The sequence below is a fragment of the Myxine glutinosa genome, chromosome 8, assembly GCF_964187855.1.
Source record: "Myxine glutinosa chromosome 8, kmMyxGlut1.1, whole genome shotgun sequence".
NCBI lineage: Eukaryota > Metazoa > Chordata > Myxini > Myxiniformes > Myxinidae > Myxine > Myxine glutinosa.
The window spans coordinates 49,074,454-49,099,251 of NC_136268.1; the positions used below are offsets into that span (position 1 = coordinate 49,074,454).

General features: G+C 43.6%; 1 protein-coding gene across 9 annotated transcripts in view; it reads right to left on the reverse strand.

The window, feature by feature from the left end:
- Window positions 1-24,798, reverse strand: part of WAPL (WAPL cohesin release factor) — a 181,126-nt gene that overhangs the window by 24,061 nt on the left and 132,267 nt on the right. For all 9 annotated transcript variants that reach the window (XM_078783251.1, XM_078783249.1, XM_078783248.1 and 6 more), the window contains 6 exons: window positions 24,245-24,444; window positions 16,252-16,367; window positions 9,798-9,968; window positions 5,051-5,366; window positions 3,323-3,411; window positions 2,924-3,019 (listed from right to left, as the gene is read on the reverse strand). In XM_078783251.1, coding sequence (XP_078639377.1) covers window positions 2,924-3,019; window positions 3,323-3,411; window positions 5,051-5,366; window positions 9,798-9,968; window positions 16,252-16,367; window positions 24,245-24,444 — 988 coding nt within the window. The remainder of the gene's footprint in view (window positions 1-2,923; window positions 3,020-3,322; window positions 3,412-5,050; window positions 5,367-9,797; window positions 9,969-16,251; window positions 16,368-24,244; window positions 24,445-24,798) is intronic.

Here is a 24,798-nt window from a genome sequence, read left to right on the forward strand (position 1 = left end):
ACTCAGCCTGTCACCCTTCCGAGGTCGGCAAAATGAGTACCATCGTACTGGTAAAAGGGTACTGCATCAGCAGCACAGCTGTGCTTCCAGAAAGTGATGCAGCTAGCAGCTGCAGGCTGCATACGAAACAACTTAAACAATTCTTGGATCCGGATGTTCAGCAAAATCTACTCAATTAGTCCTTGTTACACACCCAACCTTTCCAAATATCGTCCATATCCATTCATAACTTTTTGAAATAACCTGCTCAAAGACGGCAGACGCAAACAAACAGACGGGTGAAAATATAACCTCCGTCCACCTTTGGTGGCAGAGGCAATTATGGGTGTTCAAAAAGTTATCTAAACGCGATACAATAATCCAAGATATACCAAATTTTTATTTTTCAATAAATGACGATATACAGTCACGTGAAAAAGTAAGTACACCCCATGTAAAGTTTTGACTTTTTCAACATATTTCAACATACAGCTATTTGATCTTCATTTCAACAATATTGATAGATAAAGGTGATATAATATAACAAATATCATGAAACATTTACATTTTGTAGTCCATTGTATAATTTAAATAAACATAAATGCAAATTTCGCATGTGGAAAAAGTAAGTACACCCCATGAAATGTATTTTTAATCTTTTTAACATATGTGGACATATCAATATTTGATTTTCATTTAAACAGTATCTATAGATAAAGGTGATCTAATTGAACAAAAAACAATGAAGAATTGACTTTGCAATAATTTATTCAACAAAAAATTGTTGAACAGCATGCACAATTGCATGCACAGCTCGTTTCAAATCCCCCCACAACATCTCGATGGGATTTAGATCCGGGCTTTGACTTGGTCATTCCAGAAACCTCCATTTCTTTCTTTTCAGCCATTCCTTGGTGGATTTACTGGTATGTTTAGGGTCATTGTCATGTTGCAAGGTCCACCTTCGGTTGAGCGTCAACTTTCCGACAGATGGCCTCACATTATCCTCAAGCACCCTTTGGAACAACTAGGACGTGCCCGTACGTGGGTGCCCGTTCCTTGCCAAAAAAAAAAAAAAAAATGTCTGGGCGTGCCCATGGGCCCATGGGCGTGCCCGTAAGTGCGTGATGTGACCGTACAATGAATGTATCGTCCCGACGCCGCAGCTCGGATGGCGCTGCAGTTAATCGGGCCTGTATCGGCAGAGTTATTATAAACGTGTACTACAATCGATCGTACCTTACAGCGTCTGCTCGCCACGTTCAGCATCAGTACGTCGTCACTATGACTATCCGTAAGTCCGGAAGTGACGTCCTCATTTGACTGTCCGGAAGGTCGCATATCGCAGTTACGATGAATCGCAAATTAGTTTTAATTAGTTTTAAAACATAGTTTAACGCCAACATAGTTTGCCAACGTGAAATAAATGAATACGCTCTCAAATGTGCCGTCCGAGGCAGAGTCTGTTCGGCACGTTCGGCACACGTGATAGCTCGCTGCTCTCTGATTGGTTGAATCGTTTTTTGGACATAGCTCGGTAACTACTTCTCCGATTAATATGAAACCTTGAAAAGGCACATCCTCAGGTCCCCAGCAATATACCTGGCAAGTTTAAAGTATATCGGACCCGTGGTTGTCGAGAAACAGCGGTCACAGACACACAGACAAACACACACACAGAGATTACTGGAATTATAGATAGATATATGAAGAATTCATAGTGGATTCTATGATGGTGAGCTGCCCAGGCCCTGATGCAGCAAAGCTGCCCCAAACCATAATATTTTCACCACCATGCTTTACAATTGGTATCAGGTTCTTGTGGTCAAATGCTGTCTTTGGTTTTCGCCAAACATGTCTTCTGGTACTGTAGCCAAATAGCTCTACCTTTGACTCATCTGTCCAGAGCACATTGTTCCAAAAGTGCTGGTCTTTGTCCAGGTGTTCATTGGCAAACTTTAGTCTTGCCCTGATGTTCTTTCTGGACAGCAAATGTTTCCTCCTGGCACACCTCCCATGTAGATCAAATTTGTGCAGCCTCTTTCTAATGGTAGACTCGTGCACTTTGACATCAACAGTGGCAAGAGCTACCTGTAGGTCCCGTGATGACATTCTGGGGTTCTTCGAGACTTCTTTCAGCATCTTGCGGTCTGCTCTTGGGCTGAACTTGCTGGGGCGGCCTGGCCAGAACAAGTTGGCAATTGTTTGGAATCTTCTCCACTTGTAGATGATCTTCCGGACAGTCGAATGATTGATTTCAAATTGTTTGGAGATCTTTTTAAATTCCTCCCCAGACGCATAGGCATCTATAACCTTCTTTCTGAAGGCCTCAGAGAGCTCTTTTGATCTCGGCATGGTGACGCCGCACACTTCAACAACAAAGAGCAAACCAAACTAAATGTCTGAGGTTTAAATAAGACAGGTTAATCCAAGATCCTTTCTGACGATGTTCTAATCATTTGCACCTGAGCTGGTGCACCTGATTCTAATTTTAGGTATTTGAAGTAGTGATAAATGTAGAGGTGTACTTACTTTTTCCAAAAGCGAAATTTGCATTTATGTTTGTAGGGGTGTACTTACTTTTTCCAAATGCGAAATTTGCATTTATGTTTATTTAAATTATAAAATGGACTACAAAATGTAAATGTTTCATGATATTTGTTATATTATAACACCTTTATCTATCAGTATTGTTGAAATGAAGATCAAATAGCTGTATGTTGAAAAAGTCAAAACTTTACAAGGGGTGTACTTACTTTTTCACATGACTGTACATGCAGTGATAATATAAAAGTGTGTGTGTGTGTGTGTGTGTGTGTGTGTGTGTGTGTGTGTGTGTGTATACACACACACACACACACACACACACACACACACACACACACGAAAGAACAGCACTTGCAGCTACAAGGAGTAGGGTTTTGGGGGCCCTTTCAATACGCACCGTCAGGTTCATGAAGGCCAGAAACTTGTGAAGCATGTCGGTGAGGGTAGAAAAGTCTCCATTGGGTAAGCATTCTCTGATGCTATGCACTGTCGTCTGCAAAGAGGAAGACAGACAGAGCAAAGCAAAGTAAAGCAAAGGAATTCAACGGTGACAGATGATGCCTAGGTGAATCGGTGTTTCAATGCTAAATTCACCACAGAGTAAAATATAATTAAAATTTGGGTTTGAGAATGGCTCAGAAAAGTACCCTTTTTTGGACTAATTAGCAGTCCAGTATTTTATGCATGCAGCTTCATTCAACTTCGTTACCTTGTTTTAAAAGCTCACACAACATCATTTGATATAATCTTGAAGTAATAATTTCTCATCTTTTAACAGCCGAATGACAAAACACACCGCGCTTTCTTGACAGAGGCATCCAAGTACAAGTGCAGTATACGATGCCACAATGCAGTCTTCCATGTGCTTCCCAGCATGTTGCAGAGCTAAAAGGAAACATAAACAAGTACAGATACAAAGTACACTGCCCCCATGCCAAATAATTAAATAAATAACATATCCTCCAGCACGCGGAATTGCCGAGGCGCCTTCGGCACCCAGCGATGCCGCTGTACAGCATATAGAGATAGTATTGGGAGGGAGAGGTGTACAATAATTGATTGATTAATTGTGTAATTGCTCACTCACTTTGCTCATCTTCCTGGATGATAAATAAATAATAATTGCAAAAAAATTAATTTGTTAAGCAATTGGCTAATAGCATACCTAAACCACCAGTGTTTCATCCGAAGCAGTAACTTTTTGAAAATTAATTCAATAATTGATTAATCGAAAACATTAAATAATTAATTGATTAATCAATAAATAATTCATCGACTAAATGATAAATCAATAAATCAAAAATATCCTTTATAGCCAAATCACTTGGTCACTGTCGTGTCCAAATATTAGCTTCCTAGCTCAAAAGGTGCCTGAGATATTGCCCAGATGAGAAAGAAAATAAAGAAATGATTAATAATAAAAATAAATAAATAATAATCGTAAAGTAATTAAATTATTAATCAATTGGCTAATAGCATACATAAACCACCACCATTTCATCGGCCGGACAGAGCGTGCCACCACCCACTCTGCAGAGCTGGACATAGCGTGCTACCACCCACTCTGCAGAGCTGGACAGAGCGTGCTACCACCCACTCTGCAGAGCTGGACAGAGCGTGCTACCAACCACTCTGCGGAGCTGGACAGAGCATGCCACTACCCATTATACGGGGCTGGACAGAGCATGCCACCACCCATTCAGCGGGGTCAGACAGAGCACACCGACAACCACTCTATGGGGCTGGACGGAGCGTACCACCAGCCATTCTGTGGTGCAGGATGGAGCATGCCACCACCCACTCTGCAGGATCGGACAGAGAGCGCCACCACCCACTCTGCAACGCCGAAGAGCATGCCACCACCCACTCTGTGAAGCCAGACGAAGAGCGCCACCACCCACTCTGCGACGCCGAAAGGAGCGCACACCACTACCCACTATGCGGGGCCGGACGGAGCGTGCAACCCAACACAGGGCCTGACGGAGCACCCAACCACCCACTCCGCGGGCCGGACAGAGAGCATCACCACCTCTGTGGGGCCAGACAGAGCACCACCACCTCTGTGGGGCCTGACAGAGAGCACCACCACCTCTGTGGGGCCGGACAGAGTGCAGTGTCACCGCCCCCATCAAGTCATCCAGGAAGATGGATGGAGTGCCCCGCAACCAGTTCCACAGGCTGGATGGAGCACGCCACCTTCACAATGTTATCAAGCTAATTGTTGCAACGTGAGCCAAAATTTTATTGCATCACAATATGCATTTGATCTCAGGATAAAATGCAAGTAAACATATGTGTTGCCCCTCCAATGAGAGCAAACAAAGGAATTTTAAAAGCTCTTTCGTTAACGAAAAGAATGAGTATTTTTCATACAACTGGTTCCTTGGTATGCTGGCCCTAAGTGTAGTTAAATATTCAGATTTAAATAATTTTAAAAAGTGCAAAGATTTTACATCCTAAGAGGTTTACATATATGACCATAGGTGTCAAAAACGTTTTACCAACAACCAATATCAAAAGATACCTTTGTTGAGGTCGATCTCCTCCTCCTCTTCATGACCCGTTCCCTGCCGCTCTCCTTGATCTTGAGTCTCGCTCGCCTTTTTTTCTTCATTCTCCAAAGATTTTTCTGGTGAATGTGCCACCCACTCAAGACCCGTCTCTGACTCATGCCAAACCCCTCCATCATCATCTCTGCAACCACAATGTGTTGCACCCGTGCTGCCTCCTTGATTTCCATTGGCTGTTGATCCTCCTCCAGCAGAGCCCATGGCATCGTTAATGAGATCATCTGTTTTGCTTTCTGCGAGCTTTGCTGCCTCTTCACGCTGGAGGAAGAGCTGTAGGGTGAAAAAAAGTACACAAAGAGACGTTGTGATGCGGAACAATCTTCACAGATTGTGACTTGGCTCTGTAATAAGTACTTGCCCTGCTACCCTGAGCAGCTCAGCACAATACATTTGACAACTTTATCCTCAAGCAGAAATAACACAAACAACGCAGCATCAACAATGCAGGCACAAAGCAAGGGACGACAATAAAGTGCAAGTTTTTTAAATATTAAAGAGAGTCCAAATAGGATGAAAAAAATGAACAAAGGGCTAGATTGAAATCAGTACATTATCACAACAACAACAACAACAACAACAACAACAACAACAACATGCATTTTAAGGCCATGTTCCCTGCTAGAGCGGGGGTTAGCCTTGCGGTCCCCATGACAATCTTCTCCATTTTGCCCTATTTTCTGCATCTCTCCTTGTTAACCCCCTTGCCCGCATTTCTTCTTCCACCATCTTTAGCCAAGTCTTTCTCGGTCTTCCCCGTCCTCTACTTCCTTCTACATTAACTTCCATCACTCTTCTCAACCAGTCACTTTCATCCTTCCTCAATACATGACCAAACCATCTCAACCTGTTCCTCTTCACAGCAGCAATCACAGGCAATATTCCCATCATCTTTCGCAATTCATCATTTGTCTTCCTCTCTCCCAACAATACTCCGCACATCCATCGAACCATTCGCATTTCCACCCTTTCCAGCCTTCGTTGCTGCTCTACGTTCATTACCCATGTCTCACTCCCATAAATCATAACACTTCTCACACATGCAGCATACACCTTTCCCTTCAGCTTCAGCGACACTCTCCTCCTCATCAGCACGCCACTCAGTTCCCGAAACTTCTTCCATGCACATCTCACTCGAGCAACCGTTGCCGAGTCTGATCCACCTTCTCCATTCAGCATGTCTCCGAGGTAGCAAAATGTTTTCACACCTTCCAGCTTCATGCCGTCTCCAAGATCCAACTCAACATTTCCTCCATCTGCAGCTCCCTCTGTGCACACCTTACATTTGAATGTAGCTGCCACACTGGTTAATGACCCTCTCAGACCACTACATTTTTGATGAACCCACTCAGCACACATTGTACATTGAATGGAGTTCACTCCGACACCCTTCCTGCACACAGCACACGGCCACTTCCCAGTTCTTTCCACCTCACCACATGCTTTACCACTTGCCATCACCTTTGTCTTTCCGATATTCACCTTCAGACCTTTTGTCTCCATACATTCCTTCCACTTGTTCATCTTTTCCTTCAGTCCATCCATACTTTCCGCAATCAACACCAGATCATCTGCATACAACAACTCCCACGGTAAACCCTCCTTTACGGTCTGAGCCAGCACCTCCATCACAGCTACAAATAGTAGTGGACTTAGTACCGACCCCTGATGCACTCCCACCTTCACCTCAAACTCACCACTGTTCCCGTCCTTCGTCCTTACAGCTGTGCGTGCTCTTTTGTACATTGCCATCACTACTCCTAACTTCCTCAATGCCCATGTCAATACTTTGGGTGGAACCCTATCGAATGCTTTCTCCAGATCAACAAACCCAAAAAACAACTTCTTCCTCTTATCCATGTACTTCTCCTGCAACTGCCTCACAATGAAAAGCGCATCTGTCGTTCCTCTTCCTGGCATAAATCCAAACTGCATTTCGTCGATCTTCACTTTCTTCCTTATCTTCCTCTCCAACACCCTTTCCAATACCTTCATTCCATGCTCCAATAACTTTATCGCTCGGTACGAGCCACACTCCAGAGAGTCACCTTTCCCCTTGTATAGAGGGACGAGGGTACTCAGTTCCCAATCCACTGGAATGCGGCCTTCTTTCACCACCAGTTTACAGATCTCTGTCATTCTCTTCACACCCCAACTTCCTACTGCCTTCAACATATCTCCCACAACTCCCGTCGGCCCTCCCGCTTTTCCACTCTTCATTGCTTTTATCGCTTCCTCAACTTCCTTCTCAGTTATCTTCTCTGCCGGTCCTAAAACTGGGTTACTCTCTATGTTGCCATCCCATTCATTCTCTGTATTCAACAGCATTTCCATATATCTTTTCCATCTTCCTTTAATTCCATCTGGGTCGACAACGATTTGTCCCACTTCATCCTTCAAGCAACTCACCCCCATCACATCACACCTCTCTTTCGCTATGTGCTTTGCAATCCTGAATACTGCTTTCTGACCCTCTTCCGAATCCAAGCGTTCTCCGAACATTTTCCTACATGCCTCCTGCGCCTTTGCTACCTCTTTCTTTGCAGCCTTCCTGGCTGCCTTATAACTTTCATGCTCTGCTGTTTCTGCTCCCGTACCCTTCGCCTTCTGCCACTCTTTGAACTTCTTCCTCTTCTCGTCAATCCTCTTTCCATCCTCAACATCCCACCACCATGTTTCCGAGTGCCTCGGGGGTCCTTTTGTCCATCCACATACCTCACCAACGGCTCCCAACAGACTAGCTTTCATTGACATCCAACCACTTTCAAGCTCAACCACATCATCCTCTACCCTACTCAGCCTCTCTTTTAATGCCTCCCTTACTGTCACCTCTTTCAACCTCCACACCTTCATTCTCGGTTGGTACTTCACCCGCCGAGCTCTTCTCGCACCTTTCACCCTTATGTCGCAGACAACCAAGTGGTGCTGTGAAACAGCCTCCTCCCCCGGGATCACCTTTGTGTCCCGGAGGTGCCCCCTATCTCGCCGACGCACCATCAGGTAGTCAACGGTTGTCGTCGACCCACCTGACGTGTATGTAACAAGTTTATTGTCCTCTTTCTGGAACTGAGTATTACAAATCAACAAATCAGCTCCATCAGCAAACTCCAAAATCCTTTCACCTTCTCCATTTCTCACACCATATCCGTAACCCCCATGAACTCCCTCAAAACCATCCATACTCCTTCCCACATGTCCATTCAGGTCTCCTCCCACCACAACAACTTCCTCATCTTTCACGTTTTCCATCAGCTTCTCTATCGCACACCAGAACTTGTCCTTCTCTTCATCGCTTCGACCAACCTGCGGAGCATATCCCGAGATGACGTTCACCAAGAGCTTTCCAATCATCATTTTCACCATCATCAACCTATCACTCACTCTAGTCACACTCACCACACTGTCTACAAACTCCTCAGAAAACAGGACACCAACACCATTCACGCCCTCCGGGCACCCTTGCCACATAAACTTGTATTTCTGTCCCTGCCTACCCTTCACCATTCTCACACCACTTCCCTTCCATCTCGTCTCTTGCACACAACATATGTCCACTCTTCTTCTGACCAATACTTCCACCACTTCACCTGATCTCCCTGTCATTGTCCCCACATTCCATGTCCCAAACCTCAGAAACCGATCTCCACTTCGGGCTGCACCCTGCCCATATGTACTTGTGATTGTCATGGTTCTCTTTTTGAGGCAATGTTTTTATGGCCGGATGCCCTTCCTGACGCCAACCCTCTTAGTCGTCTCTTACGACACGCAGGGATACGGTGTACCTATTCTGACCAGGGTACACACTGGGAAACGTTTAAAACATGTGAATTCTGGGGGGGGGGGGGGGGGGCGTCAGCATCACGGCTGCGGTTTAAACATATTCCAACAATATCCAAACAGAACGATGAAAAAACAATCCGGGAAAAGTCTCCAAGCGAGAACGTGGATTTGAGAAAGAAGGAGCAGAGGCGGAAGAAAACGAGATACAGGGGGCGGGGCACAAGCCGAGACGAGGAGGAGAGCGAACAAGCACGTGTCCGGGAGGAGAGAAAGAATCAATATAGAATTCTTTGTCTCAGGAGGTGAGGTGAGGGGGAGAAAACAAAATAAAAGAAACAAGCAATACAGTGAAGGAAATAACCCAAACCGACAAAACACCGACGGGGGGAGGGAAGCCCCAAGTCACCAGGCCGCGCACGAGGTACGACTCAGAAAACGATTAACTACACACAAGTTTGCACGAACCACAAACCAACACCAACGAGAAACACACAATAACACGTACACAGCAAAATAACCAGTGGAAATTTGACAAAGACAAGAATGGGAAAACACTCAAACTTCGATGCCGTGGAGAGCTCGAAGCACGCCTCACTCGCCCGAGGAACCGGAAGCCCGAGCCCGAGACATTATCACAAATGGGCAAATAAAGAAAAAAATCCTTCGGAGTTTAGCTCCTCAAAACAATTGATGTGAACTTCTAAATATCGAGCAGAAATGTGTGCACGCTATAATCAAAAACACACAAACATCATGCAGGAAGTAAATACAAAGGCCGTTCGAATCACATCTTTTCCACTGAAATGCAGTTGCAACAAAGGCTACAAACAAATGTGCAATGCAAGGTGGGCAAGATCATGGAAATACGAGATTGTGCAGAGAGTAAGAAGAAAAAAAAAAGAAAAAAAAAGTAGTAGTCTGCACCTGAACGAGAGCTTGCAGTGCTGGCACCATGCTTGGTAATGACTCGTACGATGGCTGTCCATCCCCAACATTGGGGAATAACCAGTCTGAGGAGGGCTGAAGTTCCATGGCAACAAGGCACTGGCGGTTTAGTGCACTTAACTCCACCAAATTAACCAACAGACCCAGGCCCTGAGCCAACGAGGAAAGGGAGATGGGTGCAAAGAAGAAGAGATATTGAGCATCAAAATTAGCTAAAAGAACGACCAATCAAGGGTATTTTTTTTAGGAGGTGGGGGAAGGAGAGGATAATATTGATTCTTCTTTCAATCCTCTCTTCTATGTCCTAAGATTGCACTGCTGGAAAGTTAAAGAAGGGATAAATAAATCTGACATTAAAAATAATACAAATCTGCTACGTGACAGCTTTCTCAGAAAAACAATAACTGGAGCTTATCAAGTTGTTTTCTTTTTACGGTGGAAACTTTTGCATTTAGTCTTTAGATTTTGCACTTATTTGAACCCTCACACAACACACCCACAATACAATGATCATCCCATTTATCCTTACTGCTATTTTGGTTGAATTATGAAAAAATCAGAAGAGAAATGCGATATTAATTGGGATAATCTCGGTCTTGCATTGACATGACCTGTTTACTCCAAGAGTCTGCTCCCACCTCCCCCAAAAATAATGATAATAAGAAACAAAAACGATTGCAGAGCAGCTTCCTGATAGGTGTACAGTGGCAGATGGTATGCAAATCGGAAAAAAAGGAGACAAACTATCTGGATTTCTATCTCCTCACTTTAAATCCTAACTTTAAAAAGTTCACATTAATAATTAAATACCATCCCGGCAGCTTGCTGTCGGACAGCCGTCTTACAAACAAAACTATCGGGTTAACCACAGACAGCTTGCAGAGCAGCCCTCGACACACCGAGCACCGTAACCGCTGGTTGAATGTTTAATGAGCCCGATCTTTTGACTGCTGAGCCTTTGTAATGTTTTGGCTTGTTAAAGTGCTCCCGGAGGAGACGCGTCACTGCTGGTGGCTCGAATCGGAATGCCGGTTCGCTGTCGTGTCAAAACGGGTTTGAAAGTTAACACTGTTTGTTTGATCAGGGGTTGATGCGATGTGATGCACACATGAAAACCAGAGTTGCTCAATGGAACTATTTTAAAGCAAATCTAAGTATGTCTTGATGTGATCCAGAGAACACTGCTTAATAGAGCAGAACTGATACCTGACCATGCAGAACCATCACTCCCCCCAAAAACAAACAAACAAAAAAAAAACACGATTGAGTTAAAGGTTGAATTAAAAAAGGAAAAAGAAAAAATCAAGTCCATTATCAGCCAGCATTGTGAATCTTGTTACTTTTCGGCATCATTGCAAGAATAACAGAAACCTTAGCACAACAATGCGTGTGGAAAATTTTGTAATAAAGCTACAATAAGCTACATGAAGTCAAATTTCCATGTCTACGAATAAGCGATTACGCAAATGCGTCGTCCAAGCCCGAATCTGTTCACTTGGTGTAGTGATTGACAATTTCAAACAGCTTTAGCAAATAGATGATGTAGTTTTAGGGTATCCTTAAAGGATTTGGGTGACTAATATGGCAGGAAAGTACAACGGGCTACATTTAAGCAAACAAAGACCATTGTGGAAGAGTTCAGTTGGTGAAGCAATCCTTGCTTTAATGAAAATGGGAATGAAGGGGATCTATTTGATTAGTATATGTATTAGGACCGAACCAAACTTGAAACGAACCAACATGCATGTGGACATTTTTCCCACAATGAAACGCAAAGTAATGTGCCTTACTGTGACATTTTTAACAACTCTGCACTCCTCTGTGCGTTGATGCAACAATTGCAACACCGTACAGTGAAAGCCTTTCAATTTACCAGCACGATAAATAGTCCTTTTCGACAACCAAATTGGAATGGTGAACATAATGCCCAGTATAAAGGAGACCACACGAGCTGCTTTAAGAAAATTACAAGACCAAGTCAAACATAGAACGGCAGGATCTGCAGGGCCGAAAGAGAAATCACCAATCACCTTCTCTTTGGATGCAAACAATCGGACACACAAAAGCGAAACAACATGCGCAAGAGCAATCTATTGGCATACTTGTAAAAAATATATATATAAAAACACAGAGAATCCCCATCGGTTGTCATCCAAAAGGAAGAGGGAATTCTCCGCTGAGTGCAGTGAGAATGGCGCCATCATTGTTGAGACGGTGTTGGTACCCAGGGTTCCCCTTCCGTAAAGGAGCTTCCCCCGAGCTCAGAGGCTGCGTTTGCCTCGTCTAAAAGTCCTGTGCATTGTCTCGTGTATCCATCTTTATGTCCATGTTTGTGAGATGTGTGAGATGCGCGCGCAAGTGTGTGTGTATGTGTTTTATTTTTATGGGATTTTTCCCATCACAAAGCCTACAAGGCTACTCGAGGTGGGGGCTACGACGTGTGCAAGTGCATGTGTGAGACCCGTGCGTGTGTGTGTGACACACGCACATGTTTGTGTCTGTGTGTGAGATGCGTGTGTGATGCGTGTGTGTGTGTGTGTGACGTATGTGTGTGTGTGTGTGTGTGTGTGTGTGTGTGTGTGTGTGTGTGTATGTGATGTTTGCGTGTGTGAGAGATGTTTATGGGCGTGTGTGAGATCTTTGCGTGTGTGCGCGAGATCTTTGTGTGCGGAGACGTTTGTGTACAAGACGTGTGTGAGAGACGTGTGTTAGATGTATGTGTGTGAGATGGGTATGGCTGTGAAAGAGATGCATGCATGCCAGATATGTGTGTGTTTTAGGTGTGTGTGTGTGTGTGTTTTAGGTGTGTGAGAGAGAGTGAGAGAGTGAGAGAGAGTGAGAGAGAGTGAGAGAGAGTGAGAGAGAGTGAGAGAGAGAGAGAGAGAGAGAGAGAGAGTGAGAGAGAGAGAGAGAGAGTGAGAGAGAGAGAGAGAGAGTGAGAGAGAGAGTGAGAGAGAGAGTGAGAGAGAGAGAGTGAGAGAGAGAGAGAGAGAGTGAGAGAGAGAGTGAGAGTGAGAGAGTGAGAGAGAGAGAGTGAGAGAGAGTGAGAGAGAGAGAGAGTGAGAGAGAGTGAGAGAGAGTAAGAGAGAGAGAGAGAGAGTGAGAGAGAGTGAGAGAGAGAGTAAGAGAGAGTGAGAGAGAGTGAGAGAGAGTGAGAGAGAGTGAGAGTGAAAGAGAGTAAGAGAGAGTGAGAGTGAGAGTGAGAGTGAGAGTGAGAGTGAGAGAGAGGGAGAGAGAGAGAGAGAGAGAGAGAGAGAGAGAGACGACTTTTATGTGCTTTTATTATAAAAGAATCAAAACACACATGGAAGAACACCGCAAAATTTTTACAAGAAAAAGAAAGTTGTACAAGCAAAAAGAATGTATATACATGTATATGTGGACATTGAGAGTAAGTATAATTTACAAAAACAAACTCAACACCTCATCTGTAAAACAATCGTCGTTCACACTGCCGAAACTTATCCGGGCCGACACTACTCCTTTGAAGCAAAACAGCACATTTTCATCTCTGCCACTCAATTTGATCTTTCTAGTTTAGAGAGATCTAGAGAGATCTAGAGAGATCTAGAGAGAGAGAGAGAGAGAGAGAGAGAGTGAGAGAGAGTGAGAGAGTGTGAGAGAGAGTGAGAGAGAGAGAGAGAGTGAGAGTGAGAGTGAGAGAGTGAGAGTGAGAGAGTGAGAGATATGTATGTGCGAGATCTGTACGAGATGCATGTTATGTGTTGCGTAAGCGTGTGTGTACTGTACAATTAATTGTGTGTGTGTATATAAAAGAGAGATAGAATTGTGAGGAACAGAAATTTAAAAAAACGAGGGGTGTGTGTGTGTGTGTGTGTGTGTGTGTGTGTGTGCGGGCGTGAATGTGTGCGCACGCGTGAATGTGTGCGCACGCGTGAATGTGTGCGCACGCGTGAATGTGTGCGGGCGTGAATGTGTGCGGGCGTGAATGTGTGCGCACGCGTGAGTGTGCGTGCGTGCGTGCGTGCGTGCGTGCGTTAATATATATATTGGAATGATCGTTCTAAGGCCATTTTCCCCGCTAGAGCGGGGGTTAGCCTTGCGAGTCCCATGATAATCATGGTTCCCTGTTTGAGGCAATGTTTTTATGGCCGGATGCCCTTCCTGACGCCAACCCTTCGTCACGCTCTTACGATGCAGAGATAAATCTTACGATGCGCGCTTCATGATAACAAATAAACAGACCAATTAATTCTAATCAGTCTAAACAGTTCATCTTTGCATCATAATATATATTTGCACCAAGCTTGCTCAAAATCTCCTCTCTGGTTCACAAGTTAGCTCGGTAACATTTTTATCTCCCACGATGAAGCTGATTCTGAGGGCCTTTCACTCTCACCGCAGGCAGGTTGGTGGTCTTTCTGTCTTCTGCAGACTCTTCTCCGGCCTTGCACCCCTTGCCCTTTCTGTGCACAGTCCCCCAAATTTTCCTGCATGACACACAAGATCTGCCAGCAACCCTCTGATGGTTAAACTGCCGAAATCTCGGCTCTCTGCTCACCTTCACTCTTTCATTCCTCTTTTTCCACATCTCTGGAACAAACTCCCACAGTCTGTTCAATCCCAATCCTCCCTCCAGGTCTTCAACAACAGCTGTTCACCACCATCTCATATCTTCACCCACCCAAAACCTTTATCTTTTCTACCCGTTAATCCACCCCAAACCCACCTCCTTCAAATTCCGTTTTCCTTCCTGAAAGTCCCTGTCGTGTCCATCTTGTTTAATCCCGTTTACCACGCCACAGCCCTCTCTCTTCTACAGATCTCCTGATATCCCTGTTCACGATTGTCGTTGTGCTTTCCTCCCTCTCCCCCTCTTGTCTTCTGCTCCCTTTATTATATGTTCTATGTGTTAGGTTTTACCCGAGAGGCGACTAACAGGGTTGGTGGCAGGAAGGGCATCCGGCCATAAAACATTGCTTCAAAAAGGGGACCACGGTGACTGAAAAAGGCCAACCCCTGCTCTGTGGGGAAAAATGGCCTCTAAAGGTGGTTCTATGTGTTAGGTCTTCCACGAGCCTTGACTAAGTATGCAAAAAAACAAAAACGTTTTTTTACCAAATGGAACCTCTGACCTCTTGACCTCGTAATCAGTTAATCTTTGCATCATTGTACATAACTTGTACCAAGTTTGACTTCGTTCCCTTCAGCCATTAAGTTCTCACGGTAATGAAAACCTATCACAGATGGACAGATGCACGAATGGACGCACAGGTGGATGGACAACCCGAAAACATAATGCCTTTGGCGACTTCGTTGGCAGAGACACAATTTAAGACTCCCCCCCCCCCCCCCAAAAAAAAATTCAGATGGCCCTGAAAAGGAATATATATATATATATATATATATATATATATATCGATTTCCAACTAATTTTTTCCAATTTTCCAAAAAAAAAATCTATTTTCAAATACACTCACGATTCTCACAATTCTTCAGTAAAAATAGTGGATTGCTTAAGGTGGGTTTTCACGGGACACGCGAACGGTTCGCGAAGGATGCGAATGTCGAAAAAATGGCAAAGTCCAACATTCGTATTTTAGGCTCCAAAAGTTCGCCAAACATGCGCGGGGGTTCGGAAGCGTCGTCAATTGTTCGCAGGAGTCGTTTTTTGTTCGGCCGGTATTTCAAACATTTTAGCAACTTGCCTTTACCTTGTCCAAAAAGCACACCTTCACCAGAAGTTGACAGCTTTCTCTAATTTTCAGAAAACTGAAAATATTTATCTACTTGTCTTCCCCTACGTCATTTGAATTGCACCTTGTTGGGCATGCTTTTGGAAAGCCTGATTTCTGCACAAGATTTTACAAATACAAATTGAAACCAGAGCGAAGTCAATCACACACCATCGCAAATCCCCACGCTTCCTCCCGAAAGCAATGTGGCAAAAAGCTCCACCAGAAATGACCCCAATATAAAATTGAGAAAAAAAAGATTCCCTCCTCCTCCCCTCCCCCATTTTGGCCCCTGTAAACCTAAATCCCCAACCTCTGGAGCATTAATCAGGAGCAAAATTCAAAAACCGTAATATATTTCATGCATCTCCCAATGTTGATTGCGGATCCAAAGTTTCATTCAAAAATGTTTTTAAAATGTGCCTGTAATTGCATTTTTCGGTATTTGACCTTTTGACCCAGGGTGTGGGGCTAAAATGGCACGCCTCTTGCACCTTTTTTCCATGTGGTCATCATAATTGGTGATTTTCTGCACAACCATTTAGGAGGAGATAGTGTGACAGACGGACAGACTGAGCCGATTAAAATATCCCCGTTTTTTTTTCAAAAAGCGTGGGAACAATAAAACTTAAGAATACTCCAGTGTAAATATATTAGCAACGTCATACAAATCAACACCAAATGAGACTTATTTTGTCACACATGCCCTTTAATGGCATCTTTCTGTGCAAGCTCACCAATACACGGAAGTCAAAGCGCAGCTCACACGGTAAACACTTTGGCAAATGCAGAACACAGTTGAGGGCAGAAGATATCAGGCCAGTCTGTTCTCCAACCTTGGTGCTGCCCCATTCTTCAAGTCGAGTTCGAGGGACAAGGTTAAATAGAAAGAAAAAGTGGGGAAAAAGCAGGCAAACGTTGTATTGAGTAGGATGAGAGAGGATATAAACAAACATTAGCAAAATAATAGCTCAGCTCACACACAACAAATACAATCATGAATGAGGATTTAAAAAAGGACTGTACAATGCAAGTTAGTTTTACTTTCATCGATCGACTCAAAACAATAACAAAAATAATCTGTAAAATCCTCATTTATTGTAAGTTTGTGATACCTTTCTGTTTCGAACAATTCACAATGAAATTCCAGAAAATTATTGGATTTTTTTTACATGGAAGCTTTAAAGGGCCACAGACACAGAAAATCATGTTTGATTTAATTAATAGATATTGCTTCACTTAACACTTAATCGTCCTTTTTTTTGAATAAATATCACTCGATTGGCCCCCGCCACCCAAAAAACGGCGATTTGATTGCTCATGTGACTGGCTACGTCATCGAGGGAATTTTTGTTGCTGCTGGTAGTTTTTAAGCTGGTAGTGGAGTCCCGCCCCTAAAATCGTGATGTTCATTCATGATGTCACCTGTGTGATGTAATCGAGGGAAAGGTTTCTCAGCACGCAATGATAACTGCCTGACCAAGAATCTTCTGATAGTCAAAATCATTAATAAAAACTACCAGCAGCAACAAAAATTCCCTCGATGACGTAGCCAGTCACATGAGCAATCAAATCGCCGTTTTTTGGGTGGCGGGGGCCAATCGAGTGATATTTATTCAAAAAAAGGACGATTAAGTGTTAAGTGAAGCAATATCTATTAATTAAACCAAACATGATTTTCTGTCTGTGGCCCTTTAATATGAGAGGGCACGGAAAAAATGCTGGTCCCATCTGCTACATACAAAACTAAAGTTTGAATATCCTCTCTAAAAAGTAGTTTAGACTAGATCTGAGAACCTACCTGCTCTGTTCTACTGATTGTCTCGGTTTTCAGTTCTCCAGACCATTGCAAAAGCCAAAAAAAAGGCAAAAAAAACCAAATCGGTCAAACCCAGGAATTCATCTTGTCGTTCATGATAACGACAATACTCATCTTCAGACAGCTAGCACATTTCCGAGCTGCCTCTATCAATGGCAATGATTCTGGTACCATCAGATAGAGAATTACTTTATGCAACAATCCTTTGGTATCGTAATTTTAATAGCTTGAAAGGATTTCACGAAAAGTACGGAAACCTACATTCCTTTGTAAAAGAATAGGAAGGGATCCAACGGGTGGAAGGGACTATAACTGCCAATCAGCCCTGTGGTGGCGGGGCCGCTAGACACATTTGACTCAGTGTCGTATTATCGGCAGACATATAGTGCTCAAGAAATCCCTTGTTTTTCAGTGTTATATTTATGAAAATAATATAATAGCGAGGTACCAGCGCTCTACACAGGAGGCACGTGATCACGAACCCTCCCTCTCCAGTCATGGTGGCAAGGTAAAAGCAAACCACGTGATCAAGAACCTTCACGAGTCACGGTTTCACGGCGGCAGATTCACGAAGGCATCTGCCATCGCATAGAACAGCCTGAACTAAATGAACATCCTGAATATATCTATATATATATAAAAGAAAGTTTTTGTTTGTTTGTCTGCACGCGCTAATCTCCTGAACGGTGAAAGATATGAGGAAAACCTCTGAAAAAACAAGCGTTACGCATAGGTCCCCCGTCGGTGAAGTGATGTGAGTTGACAAAGTGGAAGACGCAAGTCGGCCATCTTGGATTTTGACGTGGCGACCCAATTTGCAATAGCGTTCTCCCTTATGCGTACACACACCCACACACCAGATTAGAAGTTAGTAGTTTGTTTATTTTTCAAGATATTTTGCTCACAAGGTTCAGACATATACAGTGGGGAGAACAAGTATTTGATACACTGCCGATTTTGCAGGTTTTCCCACTTACAAAGCACGTAAAGGTCTGTAATTTTTATCATAGGTACACTTCAACTGTGGAAGACGGAATCTAAAACAAAAATCCTGAAAATCACATTGTATGATTTTTAAGTAATTAATTTGCATTTTATTGCATGAAATAAGTATTTGATCACCTACCAACCAGTAAGAATTCCGGCTCTCACAGACCTGTTAGTTTTTTCTTTAAGAAGCCCTCCCATTCTCCACTCATTACCTGTATTAACTGCACCTGTTTGAACTCGTTATCTGCATAAAAGACGTCTCCAGACCGTCTCCGACCACAAAGACCGCAAAGACCGACCGCAAAGCCGTCTCCAGACCTGTCCACACTCAATCAGACTCCAACCTCTCCACAATGGGCAAGACCAGAGAGCTGTCTAAGGACATCAGGGACAAATTTGTAGACTTGCACAAGGCTGGGATGGGCTACAGGACAATAGGCAAGCAGCTTGGTGAGAAGGCAACAACTGTTGGCGCAATTATTAGAAAATGGAAGAAGTTCAAGATGACAGTCAATCTCCCTCGGTCTGGGGCTCCATGCAAGATCTCACCTCGTGGAGCCTCAATGATCATGAGAAAGGTGAGGGATCAGCCCAGAACTACACGGCAGGACCTGGTCAATGACCTGAAGAGAGCTGGGACCACAGTATCAAAGAAAACCATAAGTAACACACTACGCCGTCATGGATTAAAATCCTGCAGCGCACGCAAGGTCCCTCTGCTCAAGCCAACGCATGTACAGGCCCGTCTGAAGTTTGCCAATGACCATCTGGATGATCCAGAGGAGGAATGGGAGAAGGTCATGTGGTCTGATGAGACCAAAATAGAGCTTTTTAGTTTAAACTCCACTCGCCGTGTTTGGAGGAAGAAGAAGGATGAGTACAACCCCAAGAACACTATCCCAACCGTGAAGCATGGAGGTGGAAACATCATTCTTTGGGGATGCTTTTCTGCAAAGGGGACAGGACGACTGCACCGTATTGAGGGGAGGATGGATGGGGCCATGTATCGCGAGATCTTGGCCAACAATCTCCTTCCCTCAATAAGAGCATTGAAGATGGGGCGTGGCTGGGTCTTCCAGCATGACAACGACCCGAAACACGCAGCCAGGGCAACTAAGGAGTGGCTCCGTACGAAGCATCTCAAGGTCCTGGAGTGGCCTAGCCAGTCTCCAGACCTGAACCCAATAGAAAATCTTTGGAGGGAGCTGAAAGTCTGTGTTGCGCAGCGACAGCCCCGAAACCTGAAGGATCTGGTGAAGATCTGTATGGAGGAGTGGGCCAAAATCCCTGCTGCAGTGTGTGCAAACCTGGTTAAGAACTACAGGAAACGTCTGATCTCTGTAATTGCAAACAAAGGTTTCTGTACCAAATATTAAGTTCTGTTTTTCTGATGTATCAAATACTTATTTCATGCAATAAAATGCAAATTAATTACTTTAAAATCATACAATGTGATTTTCAGGATTTTTGTTTTAGATTCCGTCTTCCACAGTTGAAGTGTACCTATGATAAAAATTACAGACCTTGACGTGCTTTGTAAGTGGGAAAACCTGCAAAATCGGCAGTGTATCAAATACTTGTTCTCCCCACTGTATATGGTGGCGGCCATCTTGGATTTTGACGTGGCGACCCAATTTTCAATAGCGTTCTTCCTTATGCCTAGATACACCCACACACCAGATTAGAAGTTGGTACTTCGCTTATTTTTCAAAATATTCCGCTCAAGGTTCAGACATACATGGCGGCGGCCATCTTGGATTTTGACGTGGCGACCCAATTTTCAATACCGTTCTCCCTTATGCGTAGATACACCCACACACCAGATTAGAAGTTGGTACTTCGCTTATTTTTCAAGATATTCCGTTCACAATGTTCAGACATTCATGGCGTCAGACATACATGGCGGTGGCCATCTTGGATTTTGACGTGGGTTGCACCCACACACCAAATTAGAATTCGGTCCTTCGCTTATGCACACATGCACGCACGTACGCACGCACGCACGGACGGACACACGGACGGAGGGGAAAACCATAGTCCCCCTTTCGCTCCGCTATGCGACGGGGGACAAAAAGGGGGGTATCAGAGGGGGGGCGGAAGCGGAGGGGGGGGTTTGGGAGAGGCGTGTTTGGGGGGGATTGGGGGTGAGGGGGGGATGCATATAACGATTTGATTTTGCATATAACTATTTGCATATAAGTATTTATTATTATTTATATTTATATTTATATTTATTTATATTTATTTATATTTTTTATTTATTTTTGTATTTTGTATTTATATTTATATTATATTTATATTATTTATATTATATTTATATTATATTTTTGTATTTTGTATTTATATTTTATTTATATTTATATTTATATTTACATTTGCATTTAACTATTTGCATATATATAACTATTTATTATTATTCATATTTATATTATTATTGCATACATATAACTATGCATATAGCATATTTGCATATAAGGGGATGTTGAGATGATTTTATCACTCTTGAGGAAGATTAACGGAGGCATGTGGCTTTGTCACATGTTGTTAATCGAAATGTTGTCATTGTTTGTTCAATTAAAGATTGGAGATCTAACCATGGAGTCATATATAATATAATATATATATATATATATACACAAAGAATTAAGTTAAGCACCCCCCCCGTTTTTTTACAACCTCGCACATTACAAGTTTGTTGTCGTCAAAACAGTGTAATATACCCATGTTATTGCTATATTTTCTGGAGAAGTGATATTATGGTCACATAAAAACATAACAATCATGCCGTTTTCAATATTTTATTCTGAATAATTTAAGGTGAAATTTTTTGGGAATTTTAGGCATATTTTCACCTCAATTTAAGTATGGAGCTATAGGTCCATCACGGACAGTGTGGATGACGTTCATGTTTTCTAACGTACAGTCATTGTTCTGAGAAGACCTCTAGCGATCTTTGCGTCAATAACGTGTGTAGGACCCACGTGATCGGATCACTGACTCAACCCTACGTCTCATAGACCCTGTAAGCCGTCGTATGCGTTGCTGTGGCAGGTTGTTCCATTCCCGATGTAATGCACGTTCGGGACATGTTGGGACGACAAATTGCGAAGATGGTCCCTCCAATAGCCAATCTGGATGAATTGGAACGTGCATTACATCGGGAATGGAACAACCTGCCACAGCAACGCATACGACGGCTTACAGGGTCTATGAGACGTAGGGTTGAGTCAGTGATCCGATCACGTGGGTCCTACACACGTTATTGACGCAAAGATCGCTAGAGGTCTTCTCAGAACAATGACTGTACGTTAGAAAATATAAACGTCATCCACACTGTCCGTGATGGACCTATAGCTCCATACTTAAATTGAGGTGAAAATATGCCTAAAATTCCCAAAAATTTTCACCTTAAATTATTCAGAATAAAATATTGAAAACGGCATGATTGTTATGTTTTTATGTGACCATAATATCACTTCTCCAGAAAATATAGCAATAACATGGGTATATTACACTGTTTTGACGACAACAAACTTGTAATGTGCGAGGTTGTAAAAAAACGGGGGGGGGTGCTTAACTTAATTCTTTGTGTATATATATATATATATATATATATATATATATATATATATATATTGTTGTGGATTTGAGAATCCTGTGTTTTTTTTTATTGTTGTAAGTGCAATGAATCTTGTTGTAAATATCACCCTCTGTAGTGTAATGAATCTTGTTGTAAATATCACCCTCCGTAGTGTAAAGGTCAAAGGTCGTCCGCCAAGTTAATCCATCGCATACACGTAGCCAATCATATACCCTTTTAAGTAGTTATCTCCTTATTATGTGTATTAGTTTAAGGCTCTGTCTTCCATTAATTGACACTGCATTGCATCGAATTCAAATAAGATAGAACCCCTTTCAATTGCCAGCCTTCATTGCCAACTGCATTCGCCCGCCATTACGCACGTGGTCAAGCCTCAGGGAAGAAGGTGGGAGGAGTCAGCCAAGCGCCAGGAACAAGGCGTGGCCCTGCCAGCACCCCATTGAGGGGCGGGATCGGTGAGCCCTCGCAACCAATCGAGGCCGAGGCGAGCTCACCGATGGGCGTTCCTAAGAGGCCGGCGGCTTGATCGCGACGCGCCTGATAAAAAGGGGGTGCGGAAGAACTGCCGGGAGAGATAAGAGAGATGCGTCAGATGCGTCAGAGAGTTGTTGAGTACCGCAGTCCACCAGTTGAGTTCAAGTCCATCAGTGGAGGAAGAGCAGTCCACCGAGAGTGGAGTTGAGCCCAGTGGAGGATGAGCAGCAGCGTGGAGCTGAACCACCGCAGCTTTGACCACCGCAGCTTGAGCGTTGACGGCAGCGTTGCTTTTGAGGAGAGTCGGCGGCTGCTCATCTCAAGCCGGGATCACACCAACCACCCACATCCTTCCTGCCTTGTGATCCCACCTTCCTCGTCCGTCCAACCATCCACCTCCAGCTGAACCTTCCTCTCCTTCCTGCTATACCTGAACCATCTCCTCCAGCCAATCCTACCTGCATTTCCCCCCCCCCCCCCCCCTGTGTAAGTCTGACTGTCGTCCGTCTTCTATGTTGTCCTGGGGTTTAAGTAAGCTCGTATAGGTAAGTTAGAATTGCACTGTGTCTTCTGGTCCTTCCATCCTTTCTGTCTTTATTTTCTTTTCTTTCCTTCTCCTTGGTTCTTTTGATTGTGTACATAATAGTTAGTAATAAATTATATTTGTATTTCCTACCTTCGTTCTTCTTCTTCATGCTCGTCCGGTCGTCTTTGTGATTTCTCCATTGGACACCGGTGGCGCGATTTTGGCCAACGTTTCAGGATTGGGTTTAGTCTTTGCTAATGGTTCGTGCCGCGGTTGCTAAACCGCTCGGGAATTAACATCTGTCCGGGGTCACGAACGAGGTTGTGCCCCTGCCTCTCCGGAGGGAGCTGTGCAACTTCAGGACTCACATCGGTCAGTCAAAAACAAGGGGATTAATCCCCCCTTCTTAAGGGGAAGAAGGCCGACGTAGAGATCCGCAACAATACATACATACATACATACATATACATACATACACACACACACAAACACGCACACACACACACGCACACCTTTCGCAATGTTGACGCCCATTGACGTGATAGTATTAAAAAAACACCTTTAGAGGCCATTTTTCCCCGCAAGCGGGGGTTGGCCTTTTTCGGGCACCGTGGTTGTTGTTGTTTTTCGGTCCCCTTTTTGAAGCAATGTTTTACGGCCGGATGCCCTTCCTGCCGCCAACCCTGTTTGTCGTAAAAGGCGACAAACAGGGAATTACCAGTGAACTGGTACTCAATTAGCCGACCTCGGAAGGATGACAGGCTGAGTCAACCCCTACTATTAGTATTTTATTTATTATTATTAGTTTCATTCTGTAACGTCAGAATCAATTATTATTTTAAAAATTTGCTGCTCTTACACGAGCCTCAACTTTGTCTACAAAAAAAAAAAATTTTTAACACCAATCTAATAGCTCATGGGGCAGCTTGTATACAATAACAAGCAGTATAAAAATATCAGAAGATATCAGCATACATTGAAATGAAATAGAAAGACTTATTACTAGACAACGGATAAATTGACAATGTATGGGATTTGTAAGTAAATCGACAATGTATGGGATTTGAACCTGGGATCATAACATCACGAGCTCTGTGCTCAGATACGAATGTTATAGAAACTGATCAAAATTGGTTGACCGTTGCAGAGCTGTCGAGGCAAAATAAATGTTGACTCCCATTTATGCTCGGTCTTTTGATCATTCCATACAATGGGTAAAATACTAACAGCAGCAATAATGTCATTTTTTGCATACATTGGATGCATATGGCCTTTACCAAATATGCCTGGATGTTTTTCTATGGGGTCTCTGTGACTCACCATTGTTGTTGGTCAGATTGAGAAGAACACCAAAAGCAGCCCTCAAACATCCCTCCAGAGCTTTGGCTACGGGGCTGGCAGAGCGGTTCTGAAAGGTGGGACCACCCTTATAATGCACTGGTGGTGGTGTGAAGCCAACTTGGGTATCGCACGTAGTTTGACCGCGTCTCCGCGTCTCCTTTTCACAAAAGCACAAAACCCTGTAAATATCAAATAGTGATGTGTAAAGAACAAAGTACAAATATGAGAAACAAATTGCTATATCTCAAGTGTTGGATGAAAGCAATCCACCACTGAAGCTACAAACCGGCCATCTTTTTTTGCACAACCACAAAATTTGACCTATCGTAGTTATTGGAGTGTGGGGAATTTTTCTTCATCTGCAGTTTCTAACGCTCAAGGAAGAGCTGTTGGAAACACAAATCAGGCGCTCGCATGCAGACAGAGACAGCAGACAACACAGGATTTGACATCAAACACTGCTGTTGACCTTGGGGGAAGTAACCGGGCCATCTAGTGGCAGGGTTTTTCTCGCCATAGTCAGGGTGAATATG